Below are 20815 nucleotides of genomic sequence, written 5' to 3' on the forward strand. Positions count from 1 at the left end.
CAAAGCATAATACAGGATGGATTGTTTTCTGCATACCAAGGGCATATGATTTTGAGCACAAAAACATGAGCACTGCTTAATTCTTTTCAATCCACTTTGATCAACTCTGCATACAGAACTGTAGTGATGTTATCTGGGCACACAATCCAATAATGTCAGGTTCAATTTCCGTCAGTGATTTCTACACAAGAGTGGACACCCTACTGGTTTGGATTTTCATCAGTCAATATGTACATAACATCATACACTATATTGCTTTGTCTGCAGTCAGCCGCTCACATCATAACTTTGTTCTGATAACTTAGCAGCTAGTTTGTAAAATGAATAAACCATGATGGAAGACCTGTGGCCTTGACTGAAATTGCCCCTGCGTGCTCATCCACACGCTTTTATGAATGTGATTACATTTGTATGTCGTCATTCATCATATCATCTTTCATATAACAAATGGGGTGGGATGTTGTACAACTTAGAAGATGGGCTTGGTGAAAAGACAATAAACGGTTAACATTGTTATTATATTGAAACAGATTATGTATTAATTTACCCTGGTGGTCTGAACAAACTCCTCACAGGTGACTGGTTCATCATCTGGCAAAACACACAATGTGGATGCACTCATCTCCTGCAGTACCGCATCTATCCTAAACTCGACCAAGTCGTTCACCCTGTCCATTGTCAACTCCAGGTTAACTGGAGAAGTGAAAGAAAGAGAGTCAGACAGAGACAGAGGAGGAGAGAACAAGTTAGCAGGCATAAGAAGGGAGGGGGTGAGAGAGGGAGACAATGGAGCAAATAAATGAATGAAAAGAAAATGTGGAGCATAGAGAGAGGTAGTAAAGAGTATGCAAGTTACTAAAAAGAGAACTCACACAAACAGCAAGTAAACAATCAATAAATGTTAATCCTATCGGAAGCTGTCAGCATGTGACTTATTGATTTGGCTAGATATTTTGCTTACCCAAAGCCTTGTCAATACGGCAAATGTACTTGTCTATGTTCATAGATGTCCAGTTGATTGAGGTCAATCCCGGCAGTATAGCTTCATCCACCTGCAAAGTCAGTAAAGTGTGAAAATGCACTTCTCATACAACAGTATCTCTTTTTAGAAATATATTATGTATGTAAATTTTAAAAAACAATGAAAACCAACAAAATGTGCTTTGTCAGTCCTTAAAGTCTAACCCAGGGGTGTCCAAACTACGGCCCAGGGGCCAAATACGGCCCGCAGGCCATTTTGAATCGGCCCCCAGAAAGTGCTAAAAGTATAATGGAATATGGCCCAGAAATGTAACTTTTGCTTGTCTTATATTGTACTTCTCAAATATATATGTTAACATATATTACACAATTTTCAAATAAATTCAGTCATTTAAAATTGAAACAAATCTTAGTTGATAAAAAAAAACCCAATAACTTATTTCCATAACAAGCTTAAAATGTAACCTTCATATTTACTTTTATTATCAGCAATCTGAGGCTTCTGTTTTAAGGAATGAGCTGCCAACAAAATAAATGTAACCCTAAAGAGAGATGGGATGTAGGCCTAAAGCGTTTTCAATTACTCATCTACATTTGATTTGTTTTGCTAACTTATAACTTAACTTATGAGGCAATATTCCCCTCGATAAGTGACCCAGGTCCCCGTATATTTTTCTGTATGTGGCTTTCGGTGAAAAAAGTTTGGACACCCCTGGTCTAACCCATCAATAACACACAAGAGCACACTTTGACTAGATCAGTGCACATTGTTGCATTGTGACCTCCTAAAATGTATACATTTTGAATGTGCTCCATGGTTGGGATTGTTTTATTTGATCCAGAAGTTTAGATTGTACAGACTTAGCCCCTAAAGTTACCATAATTTCCATGATGAAGTGTTAAATAAAATTATAAGTCTAACTTTCATCAGTTTGAAATAGTTCAAGTTTCAGGAGCATTTTCACCAGTAAATACCGACAACGTCGCGTTATCCTTTCAACTGAAAACACTTGCTAACCAATAGTATTTAAACAGGAGTTATGCTAGCATACAATTTGCTAACCTCATTAGCCTAAAATGTGTTTACCCAGTGAATAAACAGCCATTGTAAAAATAATGTAAGGCATGGCTGCCCAAATTGGGGCCCGCGGGCCAAACTTGGCCCGCGACCGATTAAATTTGGCCCGTGCCTTCCCGCACTGTCCCACCATAAACGATCGGAAGTTCTCGTTGAAAATTATTTATTGGCGCACTACCAAATAATGCCATAGGATGGCGCTGTTGAGCTCCAGTCAGCTCCTAGCTACCCGATAACGCCCAAGACCAGTGAGTGAGAGGATTCAAGGATGGAGCGTAGTAGGCTGTGGCACACAGACAAACGAAAATTTTAAAAAACTTGGGAACAGGACTATTTTTTTACCGAGGTAGATTCCAATGCAGTGTGTCTGGTATGTAAGCAGAGGGTCGCTGTTTCAAAGGAATACAACATTCGCCGTCACTATCTAACTAAGCATGCGGCTGAGTTCGCAAAGTACACTGGAGAACATTGCAAGGTCAAGTTAGCAGACTTGCTAACAAAGCTAACCACCCAGCAGCGAACTCTACTTCAGCCGTCGACTGCACAAGAAAATGCCACTCGGGCTAGTTATCGCATTAGCAATGCAATCGTGAGAAGTGGGAGAGCTTTTGCAGCGGGTGATTTCGTCAAGGAGTGTTTGACAATTGCTGCCCAAGATGTGTGTCCAAATCAGATGCGTGTGTTTTCTCAAATTAGCCTGTCACGGAACACTGTCACCCGCCGCGTTGAGGACATGGCCGAAGACGTTCGAGGTCAGATAGCCCAAAGAGCAAGTCACTTTTCTGCCTTCTCCATTGCGTGCGATGAAAGCACCGACATGTCCGACTCAGCACAGTTGCTGGTGTTTTTGCGAGGCGTCAATGAGGACTTTGAAGTGTGTCAAGAACTAGCGGGCCTTGAAACATTGAAAGGGACAACAAAAGGTGTGGATATTTTTATGGCAGTGGAGCGAGTTCTGGACAAGAACGGTTTGAACTGGGAAACCCTATCTGGCATCATGACTGATGGAGCCCCCGCCATGGTCGGTAAGCGAGCAGGGCTAACTGCACTTGTGTCGGACAAGGTCTCCGAGTTTGGTGGCTCGATTTTAAAGTACCATTGTATTTTGCATCAGGAGCAACTGTGCGCTAAAAACATGGGCTTGAAAAACGTCATGCAGGATGTCGTCGCCATTGTCAACAATATTCGCTCAAAGGCCCTCTCACACCGTCAATTCAAAGCTCTGCTTGATGAGATGGATGCCCAGTATGGTGATGTATTGTAACATCAGGAGGTGCGGTGGTTGAGCCGTGGGAAAGTTTTGCGGGGTTTCTTTGATCTGCGCGAGGAAATAAGAGAGTTTCAAGCCATGAAGACGAACAACATCCAAGTGCCCACGGACAGTCACTGGCTTGCAGACCTGGCTTTTCTTGTGGACATCACAGAGCTGCTGAATATCCTCAATCTTCAGCTCCAAGGGAGAGACCAGATGATCACGCAGATGTATGACCATGTCAAAGCCTTCAAGCAAAAGTTCCAGCTGCTTAGCAGACATCTCTCAAAAGGTGAGATCTAACTTTAATATTTTATTGAACATAAAACAATGTATTACGCTTGTTGTCACAACCATGCTATCATAGATATATTGTTTGTGATGCATGTATACTTTGTGTTGGTGGAAAATAGATGTTCTTTTTAAAACCACTAAACCAGGCATTAAATCCAAAACAGTAGTTGTATTGCTTTTCATAGTCTACTGCAGCCATAAACAAAACAAAATATATCCCCTGCCCACCATTTGATTGATGATTGGTATTTCATTTCATTTCATGAACAACCTTGCATCTTACATTGCTGCTTTTGTCTTTGTGTCTGTATTTTCAGGAAATTTGGCACATTTCCCCAGCCTCAGAGAAGTTGGGTTGATGGAGGAAGACACACCAAAATACCTCAACATTCTCAACAATCTTGAGGTGGAGTTCGACCATCGCTTTGAAGATTTTCGTGGAAATACAACAGCATTTGAGCTGTTTGCTCAACCTTTTTCTGTGAATGTGGATGCAGTCAGTGAGGAGCTTCAAATGGAACTTTTGGAACTTCAGTCTGATTCAGACCTCCATAGCAGGTTCAGAGAGCTTTCCTTACAAGATTTTTACAGGTCTATTCCCGCACACAGATATGGCAAGATACGCAAACATGCCCAGGTTATGTTATCCCTCTTTGGAAGTACTTATGTCTGTGAGCAGGCTTTCAGCCTTATGAATCTTAACAAGTCCAAACTGAGGAATGCTTTATCTGACTCTCACCTACATGACATTCTCACTTTGTCAGTTAGTCAGCTTGAACCTGATATTGAGAGGCTTTTAAAAACCAAGAACAGGCTTCATGTTTCCCACTGATTGGACTACTACAGGCAGAATATGTAGGCCTGCCCTAGGCCCCCATTGTGTCACCTGGGAGTATGGTAGGCCCAAGGACTGGTAATGTTCCACACCTGTCCACAAATATTTCATAGTGCTTCAGTTTTTTTTTTAATTTAAAGAAGCCAGATCGATGTTATGAAATGTTATTGACCTAAATGTGAAGCACAATAAACAGTGCAATTCATTTTTCAAAATGACTTTGTGATATAGTGTTTATTTTGCACACGTATGCTTAACTTACACACGTAATGTACTGCACTCATATATTTACCGTACACTTAATGTACTGCAAAATGATCATTTTGGCCCTCGGCCCTCCCCTCACGTTCAATTTTGGCCCTCCATCGGGAAGTATTTGGGCACCCCTGATGTAAGGCAATGTTAGCCAACACATTAGTAACATAACATAAACAAGCAAGTTTACTAATACATTAGAAAGCTCACCTGAATCAAACATTGATGCAGTCACTTAAATCCACCATGAACTCTGCCTCAATGTTGCATTTTTGTGCATAATGTTCGCCAATGTAAATGTACTCATATCCATTATCCTACCAAAATGTTCCAATGTTGCTATTTAACACACAGAAGCCCCTAGAATAGATACTTCTAAGGCTCGAGGGCCACCTTAAAATACAGAAGGGCCCCATTTGTAAAGCTATTAATCGAACAGGCATTGGGAACACTTGGGACCAAAGGAGTTGGCTAATTACACACTGTACTCCAACAATGAACTCAAATTATTAAAAATAATGTGTATTATTTTAAAACCATGAATATCAACAGATTAAATCCCTTAGTATCACTGTAAATTGGTCTACTGTAAATCATTTCATAGGTTTTCAGAGCCCTAGAGTGTTCTGTATTTAATACATCCATAAAACTATTAGATATTTGATATTTAACTAAAAGCAAATATACTTAAAATACACTACATCTTGGGCAGATACGTTTAATTAGAATACAGACAATACAATATGCAATATCAATTATGTGTTATATATATATACCGTTAGTAACTGTGCAATAGATACCTGGCTGCTATACCTATCTATTTTTGCTTTTGTGTACTTTGTAAATTGTGTAATTTTTGTATATATTCTTGTATCTTTGGTGTGTTATTAAACAGTTATTTGCTCTTCCTGCTGTAACAAATGGAAATTTCCCCTCTGAGGGATGAATAAAGGTATTCTGATTCTGATTCTATCAAATAAATAATAAAAACTCAATAATCTGAGTAGATAGGCTAGTTTAAAGGCTACTTGAATTATATGATAATTATAATGCATTTCATTTATATAACACTTTTCAAAATACACAAATACACACAAATCCACACCAGAACTTACCTTAGCAACATGTGGCATTGCTAGCTGTTCAAAAGCACTCTGAATCTTAGCCCGCACTCTTGTGTTCTCACTCAACACTAACTAGAAAGGGAAAGATATTAATACAGTTTTAAACGTTTTATTCACTGACAACAGTGTAGACAATATTTGCTTTGTTGAAACATGCCTTTTTAAAGTGTAAATAGCTTACCCTTTTTATGTCTTTTTGATACAAATAGGACAAATGACACAGTCCTTTTTACTTATTCATCATGAATGCGGAAACACTTTGACTCTTAATATGACCTACTTCAGTTGTATGTATTTGCTAATATGTAAAACTGTGTTAAATAGTATCAACCTGTAATCTGTTGTAGTTCCTTTTCAGGGTGTCCTGTCTCTGCTGCAACAGGGCAGCAAATGGTGGTATCTCCAAATTCATCTTTGTCATGCAGTTCGCCTCCCTTATCTGGGTCAGAATCTCTGGATCAAAGTTTACAAAGAGCTCCCCTGTCTGTGGAGACCTGACGAGCAGAGAAGCCTGCAGGCCTACCCGGGCAACCTCCATCTGGGCAAGATGAATCAAGGTAGGTTGGGTAGTTTAGAGAAGACAAGAAAGAGAGAAACAACAAGGGTATGAGGCTGTAAAATTGGTGTGAACATATACAGTTTGTGCATGTTGTAGTCCTATGTGTACTATACATTTCGATGGGTCATATGCATCCCCCTACCTTTTGCATCCAGCTGTGATGGTAGAGCATCTCAAACTCCAACAGGACCCTTGCTACCCTGTTAAAGTTCTAATGACCCTTTTGGCCTCTGGAGTAGAAAGTACACCAGGATGCTAAACAAGGATAGAATGATAAGGTATTACTTTAGAAGGAAATGCACTGACAATTGTATTGTAAGTCAACAAAAACATCCCCTACGCAAAGCCAAAATTCTTAGAGGAAGACATCCAATTGTACCTGTTGGAAGAGATCCATGGGACCCTGGATCCTGCTGGACAGCTGTCGAGCCCACATGATACGACCTGACACAAGGGGCATGTTTCGACCAATCGGTGGCTCCAGTTTCTGCTTCATGTAGATACGTGATATCATTTCAATGTCCCGGCCATAGTTCTGCAGAATGCGCTGGTACTTCTCGTCAATACCGAGGTCTGGGATGCCCAATCTGTTTTTAGTGAGTCAGAAAATAGAAGGCAGCCAATATTTGAATGCTTTCATAAATAAATTGTGAACAGAATGAACACTTAAATGGTATTGTAGCGATTACATCCAGAAATGCCTTTCTTGTTGCATGACATTTTTACTTTTTATAGCAAGAAACGCACACATGTAATTAATAACATAACATAGAACCATTTCTTAAGATGTGCCAGTGAATTATGTCACATATTTCCACAAAGAGAAGGTGTTTTTAGAATCCTGCTATGTTTTTCATTTTAGCCATTCATTTAAAACTGTGATGAAGGTTTTTTTTACTGAAGAACAAATTGAAAAAATACTAGTGAAGATAAACATAATCAGCTCAATCAAAGTGATACAAAATAATTTACCTTTCAAATTTCTTCAGCACATTCAGAGCACGCTCTGTATTTTGAATTTTTTCAAAGGTGTTATCCATGAAATTCTTCAGCTGATTCTGGAAGGACCAAAGGAAAGACAATGACATGGAACATTTGAAAAACAATCCCAGTTTTCAATTATTGCCCAATTATTGCCTAATTAAACTTGTTCTCAGCATGTTGTGGATGTGTACAGTGTCTTGCTAAGGTACCAATCATGTTTTTTCCCCCTTTTGTCATGTATTAACTGGAAATCAATGGGTTTGGTTTGGATTCGATGTTTAGTGCATATTTTTGCAAGGCACTAGGTGTGAACATAATGACCTAATCTAATTATTGTTCTATAACTTCTGAGCAGAGCCCTAATCACATATAATAACGGAAATGAGTATGTCTGTGTGAAGGCCTATACATTGTACTATACAATATACAGAAATAAAAGTTATGTCGGTAATATTTGACTTACATGTAGCTCAGAGGTGCTTTTGCAGAATTCTTCATAGTCATCATCAAAGTCAGTTCTTCTCTGGTCTAGGAAACTGTAGTGTTTTTTCTTCATGTTCAAAACAATAGCCTATCACACACAAAAAACACAGGCAAACAAGCATAGATGTACAATAGGTTAATTTCCAACAACTACTCAGTTTTTCTCAAAAACGGTTGCATAATTGTTTTGCTGTAGAAAAACTTGAGCTAATATTGCTGTTCTGTTTTGAACTATTCCTGAATATAATTTTCTTGACCAACTGTGGGTCATGATGAGGCAATCTGTTTTATTAGTCTAGTAGTTAATCAGGGTTTTGAATAAAGCAAAGGACAAACCGAGTGCATGTGAAATGTAACACCATATCCTTAAGCTTACCATAAATTATGTATACTTTAAGAATTTACTGTCAACCTCTACATGCATTTTATTCTCTCTAGTTACTTAGACCTTGATAGGACGGAATGGAATTACATTAGGTAAACTGGAGGACATGCAAAAAATGTGCTTACAAAGTGCGAAAATAACTGATAGAGCAAAATAGAGCAACTCACATGAAGAACAACTTATGGAACTAATTCTCAGTTTTTATTCCATGCAATTAGTATTGTAATGTTGTTATACACTGATATGTACAGTGGTTAAACTCCATGTCTTTTGAATGTACCACTGCATGCTGTCAATGCTATGAAAATGGGCCATGCAAAAAAGAGTTGAAGACTGCAATTAGACATTACCTCCCATTTCCCCTGCATTTCTGCAGTCTGTTCATCCAAGGAAGCAGAAACAAACAGACAGCTTACATCAATATACTCTCAGGGGAACACACAGGCAGCACAATCTGGTTTTCTAAGTATAACGTTGTGTTTCCCACAACAAACCAAAAAAAGAAGACAGTGGCAACGACAAGGTAATGCGAAGCCTGAAGATAGTAGTTTAAAATGAATGGACAAATACTATACTCTCTTCAGTTTCACTGAAAAAAATGTTGTTTTAAAAATTATTTTTCTAAAAATGTCCACTCTATTTATTCCTTAAATGTTATGCATTTAAGGAATACAATTAACAATGTTTCTTTCCTATTTATTAACAGCTTTTACATTCCTAACATTTCCCAATTACTCTCAGTGCAACTCTATGACATATCAATAATAAGCAGTTGTTAGAAGTGGCAACTTCCTCAGTTGATGGAACAATCACTCAGAAATATCTTGACAAACATCTGATACCCACTTGAAACCTGGTGGCCACTATCTCCAGTCCTTCTATCTTAGAGTCCTGCAGGGCAGAGTAGGTAGAAATGGTGCTGAACATTTCTAGGATCTTGTTGAGTCGTCGCTGGAACGTATCAAACTTCCCAAAAATGTACATCTCACTGAAGTCGAACTGTCTCTCTGATGGATTCTGTTCCAACTTCTCCTTGCTTTTATGGAAATACCGCTGATACTCCTGCAGGACACGGTTTCACATGAGCAAAACAACTCTCATTTTCACCCATCGGGAGAATCAAAGTAATTACGATATTAGTACGTCTGCTAACTCTCCTAACATAATCTCTACCTAGTAATACTGTTTATTCTGTAGTATTAATTACAAACCTTCAAAAAATGCATTTAATGACGATACATTACAGTATATCACGTCTTAAGTCAAATTGTATTTTCAATTTTTTAGACAACATTTAAAACTGGATCATGCTTTAAAGAAACACATTTGATAATGTGGACAAAAAAAAACTAGGAGAGCTCAATAATTAACATTAGATTTGACGGATTATATCGATAAGCAGTACCTGGTTTAGGTGGATGGCAGCTTTTATTTTGTCAGCTACAACTTGTTGAGGCTGGTCCCATATTGAATTAGAGCTGTTATTGGTGATGTAAGCCTTGCAGGCTGTGATCATCTGGTTTGTCACCTGTAGGCATTGATGTGTTTGTTAAAATGAAGATATACATCGGAATAATTTGTTGACACACAATTTCAGACTATACATGTTCCTATAGAAGCTAAATGTTAGTGCACCATGAGCACGGTTGTCAAAAGTCAAAGAAGCAATATTGCAATAGTGTTGCATATTTGTCTATGTAACATCCTGATGTTTATACTCTGTTTACGTCAAATATTTGTTCTCTGGGATGTTACACTGTAGATGGATATTGTTATCCTTTGGTTTGGTAATTGTTGTTATTCACTCTTCAATTGATTCAACAATGCCCTTTTTTATGAACCAAACAATACATGTTTCAATGGTTCATTTTGTTCATCCATATAAATCTGATAAACACAGATCAGAGGAAAAAATTAGGACAATATCCAGACTGTAGGCGCACAGCTTTGCTAAATCCTATTGTGTATGACAGTATAATCCACATCCACTTCAGTATTGTTGCATTGTGCAGAATAGCTACCACCCTACCTTGACAAAAAGTGACGTAATCTTTTCTGACGTGTTATAGTAGCGAGAAATACTGTGAATCATCCTGATGGCATTGATCAGACCGGGGATTGCATCCACCATTGAAACCTGGGATGAGACACAAATGAAAGTCATTGAGTGTCCGTAAAGCTTGCACAAGCAGAACATTGAACAGTATTTGCATCAACAGCCATTTATATAACTGACCATTTGAGCTTTAAAAAGATTCAAGTATTTTTCTTACAGGGTCACTGTTGTAGAGAGGGTCACAAAACTTTTCAAGGCTGTAAAGATACTTGACATTGTCTTTGGCCTCGTTGGCTGCATCAGTGATCCTGGAATCCAGTTCTCGCCACGACTGCACAAACAAACAACACTTAATGCATTCAACAAATATGAAACACAGATATTTAGGACAGAAGACAGTTTGGCAGAATGTATAATTGTCCTATGAAGCAGCAAAATAACAAAACAGATTACTGAAACCTTGCAGGGACTGACACCTCATTTCTGACCTTTATGATTTTAGATTTGGCCATCAAGAGAACTCCCAGTACAGCCTTGACATCGGGGGTTTTGAGTTGGTCCAGCAGGTAGTTGAAGCGTGACATTCGTTTCTTCCAGTGGTCCAGCTCAGCCCGAGGGCCAAGGTCATCGGCCTCCTTTCTCAGCTGGTCGCTCTCAGCTAAAACCTGCAAAACACAAGGACTTCCAATCTACTCACTGTTAAGGCAACATGTCTGCACTTTAGCCTTTGCTTTACACCTCACGGGTTTGATTTTGTCTTTTCAGTAAGGTTGTTTTGCATCCTTCCCCAACAGACCTTAAATTAGTGGGGATAAATGTCGTAAACTATAAAAACATTAAACGCGTCAAAGGAAATACAGCTAAAATGCCACCAAGGCATCTCGTTCTTGCATATTGTGTGCTGCTAAAACACCTAGCAATGCTACATTTTTCATTGCACTAAAGATTAAATGGTGCATTTACCCTGCCTGAGCACTTTGCTGCTTTTCAGGATGAACATGTGTATCAAGCATTTGTTGCTCCAGCTTAATGAAATATTTGGCACATATCCAGTCATATCCACACATTTTGATCCAAGCAAACTCGGATCACAAGCAACTCTGCACAATAAGGGAGTTCAACATTACATCAACTTTAAGGATAAATAGTATGTTGTGAGTTTGAGAATAACATCTTACCTGTTATCTAACACCTCTCACCTGTTCAATTTGTTTGATCCAGACTTTCATGCAGGCCTCTATCTTTTCTGTGGTGTCTGTGCTGTTGGCTGCTGCCACGTAGTCAGATGGGCCTTTCAGCACCCGCAGGTCAAATGTGTCACACGCTTTCAGGGTAACCTGGAGGCACGACATGACATAGTTTTGTTGTGGTTTCTAAAGTTGTTGTTTTTTGTTCGCTCTTTATTAATTTGCCAGTGTTTGCTCACACACGTTTCTATATGGAAAAGAATATGCACTAGTCAAAGCAGGCTGTTTTCAACTATTTATGTATTCTTTAAGTGTCTTACTGCTTCAATAAAACACATTTCTGTGATGACAAAGGTTGACAGAAGTTCAAACAGTCTTTATTTAATTACATTAATCCAAGTAAATATGTGTTTTTCTGTGTTTTTGCAAAGAAAATCCTAATTACTGTCATGGGTTTGATGTCTGGGCAGTTTACAAATGTAATGTAATTTAGCTTTTGACTAAAGTCAAATGCATTTACGTATTTTTTTAACCATTCACAATGCTCCATATTTTGTAGCAGAAACTGTTACTTACCTTTTCTTGCAGGCTCTCCTGTGCTCCAGCCAAAACAGACACAAAGCCTTCCAAAGATGCTATGAAGTCCTGTTTGACTGCCTGGGCCTGGGGACTGCTAGGCTCCCCCCAGCCGTGGTTGATCTTCGTCAGTGTAGGGATGAAGATCTCTGAGAGCAACTGCTCCACACTTTTTAATAGACCCCCCTCAGTTGTGTCCAACATATTAAAATTGACATCCTAAAATAGAGATAAAAATGCTCACATGTACCAACATTTTACTGAGCTCAAAAACTCTAGGATACAGCCACAACCCTGGTTCTGTTATAGCATATCTGTGTACAACACGAAGGGGTATACACCACTGCTGGTGCCAGTGTTAGGGACCTATTACTTATTTGTAGAATCTTGCAAGTGTGATGTAAGGCACAACCTGCAGCTGGACATACAGTATATCTGGGAAGGAAATGTCCCTAAATGTTGCTTTGTTCCTAGAAGACCGAGCATGCAGGCGTAGGTCATAGCAACTGACTCTACCTTCTGTAGATGCACAGAAATCATACTGGACATAGTGATGATGCAAATAGTGGGGGAAAGACAGCCATCAGCGCTTGTTGGGAACCACTCAGTATTGGGTTGATCGGGATAAAAAACTGTGCTTGGTCGCAGTTTAACCTTTGGGTTCCCCACAGCAAACTGTGTACCTTCCAGAATCATGAGAGTGCATTGAAATGAATAAACGCTAAAACAGGACGGCAGTTCTTTTTTTAATGAAAGCACCTTAATATCCAACTGATCTGAAGTTTGAAAAGGTGACCTGTTAATGATGATTGGTAAATCCAATGTTAGGTAAATCTGACAGTATCTATAACCATCAAGCACCACTGTCTAATGTGACATGCAAAAATAGCCACAAGATAAAACTTGAGCTACAAATGTAATCCCGTGATTCCCGAAGATCACGCACAAATGAAAGGATAACTGCAAAGAAGCAATTTAATGCTATGGTCTAAAACAAACACGTGCCATTTGCAATTGCACAGTGAAGCCATGATGCTTTATATGGTTTAAAACACATTCTAAGGGGGAGGCTCACTCAGCTCTGGTGGATTTTATATTGGGTTTTTATGTGTAATTACATTCAATTGTTTGTATAACTACAACATTTGCTTGAAAGAAATTTAGAATTTGGCTTTTTTATTTAAGGTGATATATTATCATTATTGTACGACTAAATCGGTACCACTGATTACAGACATAGCATGTACAATCCAAAAGTGGGCTTATCAATGCAAGGGTGCACACACACACACACGCACACACAATGTGGGTGTCATGTAGCTGACATGCCCATTCATCAGTGGTTGTGATGAGCTTTTCTGCTCTCAGCAGGTGATCAGCAACAATCAATAGGAAGACCTGCCTGTGTTATCAGCGTGCTATTGTCTCCCCTTTGTCCCACTAGCTCTTGATGACCAGAACATATCTAGGGAAACCATTTACAGTATAGTGTGAATGGGCTAAAAAAGAAATCACTGCCAAAAGAATAAGGGATCCATATGTTCCCCCGGTGAAACTTTCATCATCCATTACATTGTAAGATTCATTAAGGCTGATTTAGTCATTTAACTAAACTACATAATAGGAGGTACCAGAGTAAAAAAAATAAGATTCTAACTTTGAACGTAATGGCTTTATTGTTACAATTCCAGAAGGGTAGAAAGTGACTCACTCTGTGTATGTTCTCAGAGGTGATTGCCCTAGAAGTGTTGGCTCTGGTGAAGAACACACACACTCCGGTCAAAGCTACATCCCTCCGTCTGTCACAAACACTTTAGACTTTTTGCGGCGACCAGGCTGCTGGGAGGGTGCAGGGGCTGCTGCTGTTGAGACAAAGGATTGCACATATAAACAACAGAAGATATCATCACAAATAGCTTGAATTCTCACTGTAGTACTAACACGATGGCAATTTACATTTGTATCAAATTATAACGGATTTGAGAGACCTGCACATTACTGCCATGATTGTTTTTTGCCAACATAACTTGATTAATATGGGGACAGCATTGCAACTTTATGTGTTAATAACAATTAGATATATTCTTCACATTTCACACACTTTTAAACATGTTGAGAGTGCACTTTCACATGTTACCTCCTTCAACTGGCTCAATGTCTTGATAGAAGAACATGAGGTGCGGAAGACCCTCAGCAACAAAGAATTGCTCCATGCGTTCAATCTGAGAAAGATCAAAAGAAAATGTTCAGCTTATTAGACAAAACAGTTCCCAAGACGAAGAGACATTGTGTTTCTATTTGAGCCCTTAGTGTTGATGCAAAAAATAGGAAAAGCTTTACAAATATACAGGGTACCTGATTTCCCTCCAGTGTGGCATCTTCCACATCAGATTTCTCCAGTCCCAGGCATGAAGCCACAATGCTGAGGATGTAGTCATGTCTTCCATCTAGCTGGGCTCGCTTAGCTTCACGTTCCTCTTTCAGCTTTTGCTAAACAAAACACACAGACAATTCTAATTTGTATCATACAAATGATTGTCATTAAATGTAATATGTATGGATATTTAATAGGAAAAAATATTCACTGGCAATAACAAAAGACACAAAATGAGAATAAGCCATCAAAGGAAAAAGTGCACAAATAAATCATATTTTACAACACTGGTTAGTTGTCATGAGACTGTTTGTTGGTAATGAAAGATGATTGAAGCTATCCCTTGGTACTACAACTTTTTTAATTAAAGATCCACAGTTTCAGAATGAGCAGTAGAACAAACAAATGTAAACAAAGAAGCCTCCCCATACTGTCAATACAAAGTATCCATCCATACATGTGTTTGTAGCCAACACAAAAATGTACTTTAACATTTTCAAATGTACATCCCTCTGTTCATCATTCATTAGAGAACTGTTTCAATCTATCTCCTTACAGTAGCACCCATCCAAAGTCAGCAAAATGCAGATGTCTTTAAATGGATCAACAAACAACAAAGCTCGTTTACAACAGTTCATAAGCATGGCTTGTATTTAGGACGGTGGGAGAGTGAAATTAACCACAATGGGTTGCCAGGTTACGCTGCTTATTAACACTGGACAAGGTCAGCCAATAATGAAATCTAGTGCCAGCTGCAAGATGGATTCAAATTCTCTCATTTACCCTTGCTTCTGTTAGCCAGGAACATTTTTTTGCCCAAAATACTTCTCTCATTGACGTCAGCATGGTCAGACTTCTTTCTTTTAAAGACCCTCTTTTACAAATAAGCAGTAAACACCCAACTGTGACAGGCCATGCAAAAAATAGAACCCAGCTTGCAATGTTATACTACTGTCGGTTTGAATGCTAAAAACTGGATTTAACTTTAACATTATAAAATACATATCTAACTTCATTCTCATCATGTCTCTGCTCTTCCTCTCCTCTTCCTCTTTTTAAGTACACATACATGTGGTTGTATGGTTTTTATAGCACAGGGATATAACCGCTGTGCAGCTTTATCTTTATATATATATTTTTTTTTTTTCTTGCTAACCTAAACTGACTGCGAAAGTCTGTCAGTCATGCTGCACATTCTCCCTGGGTGGGTCCCTTGAGCTTGTATCAAGAATCAGATTTGAAAGAATAGATGTAATAGATTAAGGGGTAATTCAGATAGAAACCTGACTATAGTCTTTAAAGGACCAAAGAGGAATGATGCTAAATCCAAAAGATAGTAAGGATGACATGAAGCAATAACAGAAGACATAATTGTCAAAAACAGATAAGGATGTTAAGAGCTAAGAAAAAGGATGAAACAACTGAATCCCCCCTAAAAAAGACAAAAGCGATAACACTGATAAAGGGAAGCCAAGAGGGCTGAAAAAGTGGATATGGAGCTGAGAAAATGAAAGAACAAGAAATGAGAAGGACAAACTCTTTGAGAATTCAGGGTGGTTTAAAGTTTGAATGTGCATTATCATATAGACAGGGGAATTGATGTGAAGCCAGACTGAGGTGGACCACTCATTATGTGTAAGCCAACAAGGTTAGTGAGGGCAGCATCACATTAGCCCTTTAGCAGCCTCCAAAGAGAACTGAACATAACATTGACAGGTTGGTATAGTGAAACAAGGAAAATAACAAGTAGTGTCCCTTGCAATCAACCTGCCTCAGAAACACAAAACAAACCCAATCTGCAGAATGATTAACTTTCTCAAAAACCATGGTAGAATTTGCCAAGCAACAACAAACTTCCTTTAGGAACAGTGGATTCGAGTCACAGGTCACTTTGGCTAATAACAGGGTGGTTGCCGAGCACACAGAACTGCAGGCTTGAAATGTACCTTTGATTTCACACAGTTAGTCAATTCAAACATGGACTTTTTTCCTTGTGGCGAATGTAAACAGACTTGGCATTGGTATTGGTACTCTGGTATAGTTCACTCCTACATTGACAGCACATTTTTTCTTTCTAGACTGGTGATTTCATTTCAAAATCCATAATCTTCATATTTGAGTTTCAAAATGAGAAATTCTCTGTTATACTGAACAGGTGTATTTGATTTGCACACTTGATTTTGAAACAGACATGATGTTCCTTACAAAATAAATTTAGTTTCAGATAAGCTGCAATACATCACTACAGAACGCAATTTTACAATAAATTCAGAGAAAAAAAAAAGAACAACTAAACACCAAACATGTTCAAGTCTCTCGAGATACACACCCAAATGCTCACATCATAGGTAACCCTAAGAAAAAGCGGGCTAAGCCATCAGTTGCTGGGCGACAAGCCGTTTCACAACTCGTCTCAGTCTTTATTCCAAATTGTGTAATCAGCCAACTCAGCCTTCAGTTTAGAGAAGAATAATGCAGACACAATTCAGTGTGGTACTGATTATTCAAACCAGTCACTGTTGAATGCAATATTCAAACAAAGAAGCCAACAGAAAACAGCCTAAACAATGATAGATGTGCATAAACACAATCGCCTTTACTGTTGTTATTCCCCTAACACAGAAACCAGCACTGACGGCCCTGTGTAATATAATCTGCAACATTAACAGCTTTCAGAAGCAAACAAAGCCCAATCCTGAGATAAGCTTTGGTGAAACTGACAATCCCCATAATAAACAAACTTTATTTTGGGAATTAAAGAGAAACACCTATTACAATAATGAACAGCAGGACAATCTGGCAGGGATGTCTGATAACTTGTCTAACTTTCTTTTAGCAACATGCCAAAACCCCTGAACACATAAAATGGTTTAGCTTAATTGAATCAAAATAGCACATATGGACAAAGTAAACAAAATAGTTGTAGATTATGTTTTGCAGCATTTTTACTTTGAACATGAAAGATGCCATTGCTTAGCTTCATCCATCAAAATCATGTGGATAAGCTAAGATTGGAGAGATAAAACCACAACAAAAACAACTACAGTGCTCCATGCATTCTTACCTGAATGAGTTTTGTAACCGTTTGTTTCCAGAGCTGCTTTCTATACACCTGTGACATATCAGCTGCTCACCTCTCTGACTCAAAGCCTTCTAAAGTATATCTTTTCTATAAGCTACTATCACTTTCTCATCTGCATCTTCCCAGGGGAGCGGTACACTCTTATCCTTGATGTGAGTAGCCCTATCAAGTTGTCAGTGGTAACCAGTCAACCAGTCGAGCTTAAGTATGTCTGCTTTATGTTTAATGGCCATTGCTGTCAATTGTGCAAGAGTTTTCACAGCCAGATGTGGTCAATATAAAACTTTCCAGACAAACTGACACAAATTAGCAGTTTGTGAGCTATACATCATACACTCAACTGTGAATTAACACACATATGCTGTGTGGAGGCTAAGAAAGGACTAACAGTGACAACTCTGTATGCAAATATGGGCCATCCACAAACTAACATGCTAACCCAAGCTATCAATGCTCCAACAGGACAGGGTAGCAAACAGTCACATAGCAGTACATTTTCACTAAGATGTGCGTGGGTACAATACAGCAAATAAGTGCTTGACATAGATACTTTCTGTGTCACCTGATCACATGGATCTATTGATCTAGGTAATGCAGTAATCATGGACTAATCTCTGCTAATGCCGTATAAGTCAAAGTGTATACTTGTTTTTACTTATATTTTTTGAATGGTTAAGATGACTGTAAATTCCTAGAAAAAAAATGTGATCTGCATTTACAGCAATTTCCCTGACTTTTATTTTCTTATTTCTTCAGTATTTTCTGACATTTGATGATATGGTAGGCTATATGATATGTAGGTAAAGAGCAAAACCCATGGTAATGCCCCAAAGGCAGAATGACTGATCTGACCTCACATTTTCATGTCTTACCAAAAACCCAACTTATATTGCAGTTAAAGTGTGTTAAAATGTTTGTCAAGTTGGCAATTCATGGAGGTGATTTTCTTCAGAGCTGCTCTAAATTAGTTCTGATATTATTTTCATCAAAAAGTGTTTCAAATCATTTTACTTTATAGACTTTCAAAGGCAGTTCGTTTTGCAAAAAGGTAGAACTTCTTCACAGTTTGCTACATTATTTCACAATACCTTTATACCAAAATGATTGCTACTAAGTTGTGAAAAATCATCATAACCTGCAGCACAAATAAGCTTTCATACATAAAAAAAAAAACACCTTGTCTTTCTGAGTATGTACCTTCCTTCCTTCTTCTTGAACTTTTCTGTCAGACACATTTTGATACAAACTCATCAGTTGTTTACTGAGTCTTGACACATTAATGATGAATTACATTTGGCCCTAAGTAGATAGCCCGGTTGTTTGTAACTTCAGAAGTCTTGGGTCACCTTACCTTGTTTTGATAGTCTGGTTTAAAATGCAGCATCGTCGGCCTTTCAGTCTGACACTTCTTTTCAATTCATTCCACCCTCTTAATAGGCATTGCTTTTCATGACATTAGAGAATTACAGCTTCCAACAAAGACGACAAGAAAGAGAACAAGCAGCCATGCTACAATCAGCCTTCTTATTTGCTATGTGAGAAGGGGTTAGTGCCTGAAATTATGTGAGTGTTTCCCCTAAAAGGGGACTGCTATCCAGATAATGCGGTGTTGGATGACCATCTCTCTGTAAGGTAATTATCAAAGGCCTGCTCTCAACTTACAAGTCCATTATAACAATGGGGTGGAGAGACAGGGATGGGGATGATAGGGCGGTTGGGGGTGGTTTGTGGAAAGGTTGTTGATGTATTGGAATACACTGTGGGTAGGTGACACTTTCCACCACACACAATAATCACACAACAGGATTAAACTGAAAAATTAACCAATAAAATATATAGTTTCTCAGTGTATGAATTTAAACAATCATCTTATAGCAAGAAGGTTATCAACTTCTTAATACATAGCAAACTTTCACACATTAAACATGCATGTGTTACCATTGAATGCTAACTGAGTGATACTAATCATACAGTGAATGCTGAATGTAACCATTGTATGGTTTTCCAAATGAATTGAATAAAGATACCAAAATATATCTCGGGCTGTCTTTTTGACATTGTATAGATTAAACAAATTATCATGAAAATTATATTTGATACAATGAAGCATATTGACTATAAACATTTAAGCTCTAGCAGGGAGACCTTAATCACACACACACACACACACACACACACACACACCAATTAATATTAAAAATTCCATTAGCTTTTACTGTGGCATCCAGCAGATGAGAAGCAGAGCTCTCTCCATAAAGATCAGACTGACGGTTTGATAAAGAAGAAATGATTGCCAAGCTTTGCATTTAAAAGCAGATGAGTCATCAATTTTTTACCATGTCATGAAGGATTTTCTGAGTTGAACTGTCTGGTTTGGAGCTGCCATGAAACAGGAGAGTGACTATACATTATAAATGAGGGGTTGGTGAGATCTGAGAGAGAAAGACAGGGAGAGGGAACATGACAGAGAAAGGTCCATTGGTTTCCCAGAGGAGGCTCACGCTGACACAAACACGGAGAAAGCTTAAACAAATCTGTTGTACTCTAACATGTCTCAGGAGCTGCAACTGCTTTGAGGACATAACGTTTTGACCTGCACCGTTTCTCCTGGACATTGTTGTCTATTTAGTTCAAAACACTCCTGGGTGCCATTAAAACACACAATACAATTATACCAAATAGTGTCATTGTTTTTCATTGCATATATTTTATTCAATCTAAATTATATTGGTTTACTATAATAAAATATACTCCCAACATGTATATTATCAACTTTTTTAATGCTATTTTATTTCTATTGAGATTGACAGTCTTTTAATTTGACTGTGTACAATGCCTTGTCTTTTTATGCTGCTGCAACGCAAACATTTCCCAAATTGGGATCAATTGAGTACGTACCTACATGGAAGATAAGCATATATTATAGAATGTGTCCATCTGTGCTTGTTCCATCCCACGAGGCAGTTCCAAAAAAGGGCAAATCCATACAGAAAAGGCAATTTCTGTAAAGCACTAAACTTTCATAATAGTGTTCAATTCAATGATATCAATGCTTGTTTGCCAATATTGTGGTGGATCAGGATCTGCACTTGTAGGACCATGTTGACTGCTTAGAATCACGCATAGGTAGGGGGAGTTGTTGAGATTGTTGCTATATCATTTGTCATAACAGCTGTGGCTTCAAGCTAGTAAATAGCTACTACTGCATATATTGTGTTTATATTTGTTATATTATGTTTTAGGCCTGAAGTTGTAGAACACTTCACTGGTCAAAAAGAAAACACAGATTACATAACAAACAAACCAAAGT

At 38.3% G+C, this 20815-nt stretch overlaps 2 protein-coding genes across 2 annotated transcripts in view; one reads left to right on the forward strand and one right to left on the reverse strand.

The window, feature by feature from the left end:
• The window catches only part of dnah5 (dynein, axonemal, heavy chain 5), a 96169-nt gene that overhangs the window by 71088 nt on the left and 4266 nt on the right, over positions 1–20815 (reverse strand). The window contains 21 exon segments of the mRNA XM_063879552.1: positions 548–693; positions 962–1052; positions 5811–5891; positions 6151–6357; positions 6521–6591; positions 6594–6633; positions 6758–6965; positions 7351–7436; positions 7826–7933; positions 8581–8607; positions 9077–9292; positions 9636–9758; positions 10260–10367; positions 10504–10617; positions 10775–10951; positions 11486–11623; positions 12050–12268; positions 13761–13843; positions 13846–13911; positions 14187–14271; positions 14405–14539. Coding sequence (XP_063735622.1) covers positions 548–693; positions 962–1052; positions 5811–5891; positions 6151–6357; positions 6521–6591; positions 6594–6633; positions 6758–6965; positions 7351–7436; positions 7826–7933; positions 8581–8607; positions 9077–9292; positions 9636–9758; positions 10260–10367; positions 10504–10617; positions 10775–10951; positions 11486–11623; positions 12050–12268; positions 13761–13843; positions 13846–13911; positions 14187–14271; positions 14405–14539 — 2529 coding nt within the window.
• Positions 3346–4821, forward strand: LOC134861942 (general transcription factor II-I repeat domain-containing protein 2B-like). Its single transcript, XM_063879554.1, has 2 exons — positions 3346–3603; positions 3923–4821. Exons 1-2 carry the CDS (start codon positions 3408–3410, stop codon positions 4435–4437), a joined length of 711 nt encoding a protein of 236 aa, XP_063735624.1. The 5' UTR covers positions 3346–3407; the 3' UTR covers positions 4438–4821.

Source organism: Eleginops maclovinus, chromosome 3, assembly GCF_036324505.1.
Source record: "Eleginops maclovinus isolate JMC-PN-2008 ecotype Puerto Natales chromosome 3, JC_Emac_rtc_rv5, whole genome shotgun sequence".
Classification (NCBI taxonomy): Eukaryota; Metazoa; Chordata; class Actinopteri; order Perciformes; family Eleginopidae; genus Eleginops; species Eleginops maclovinus.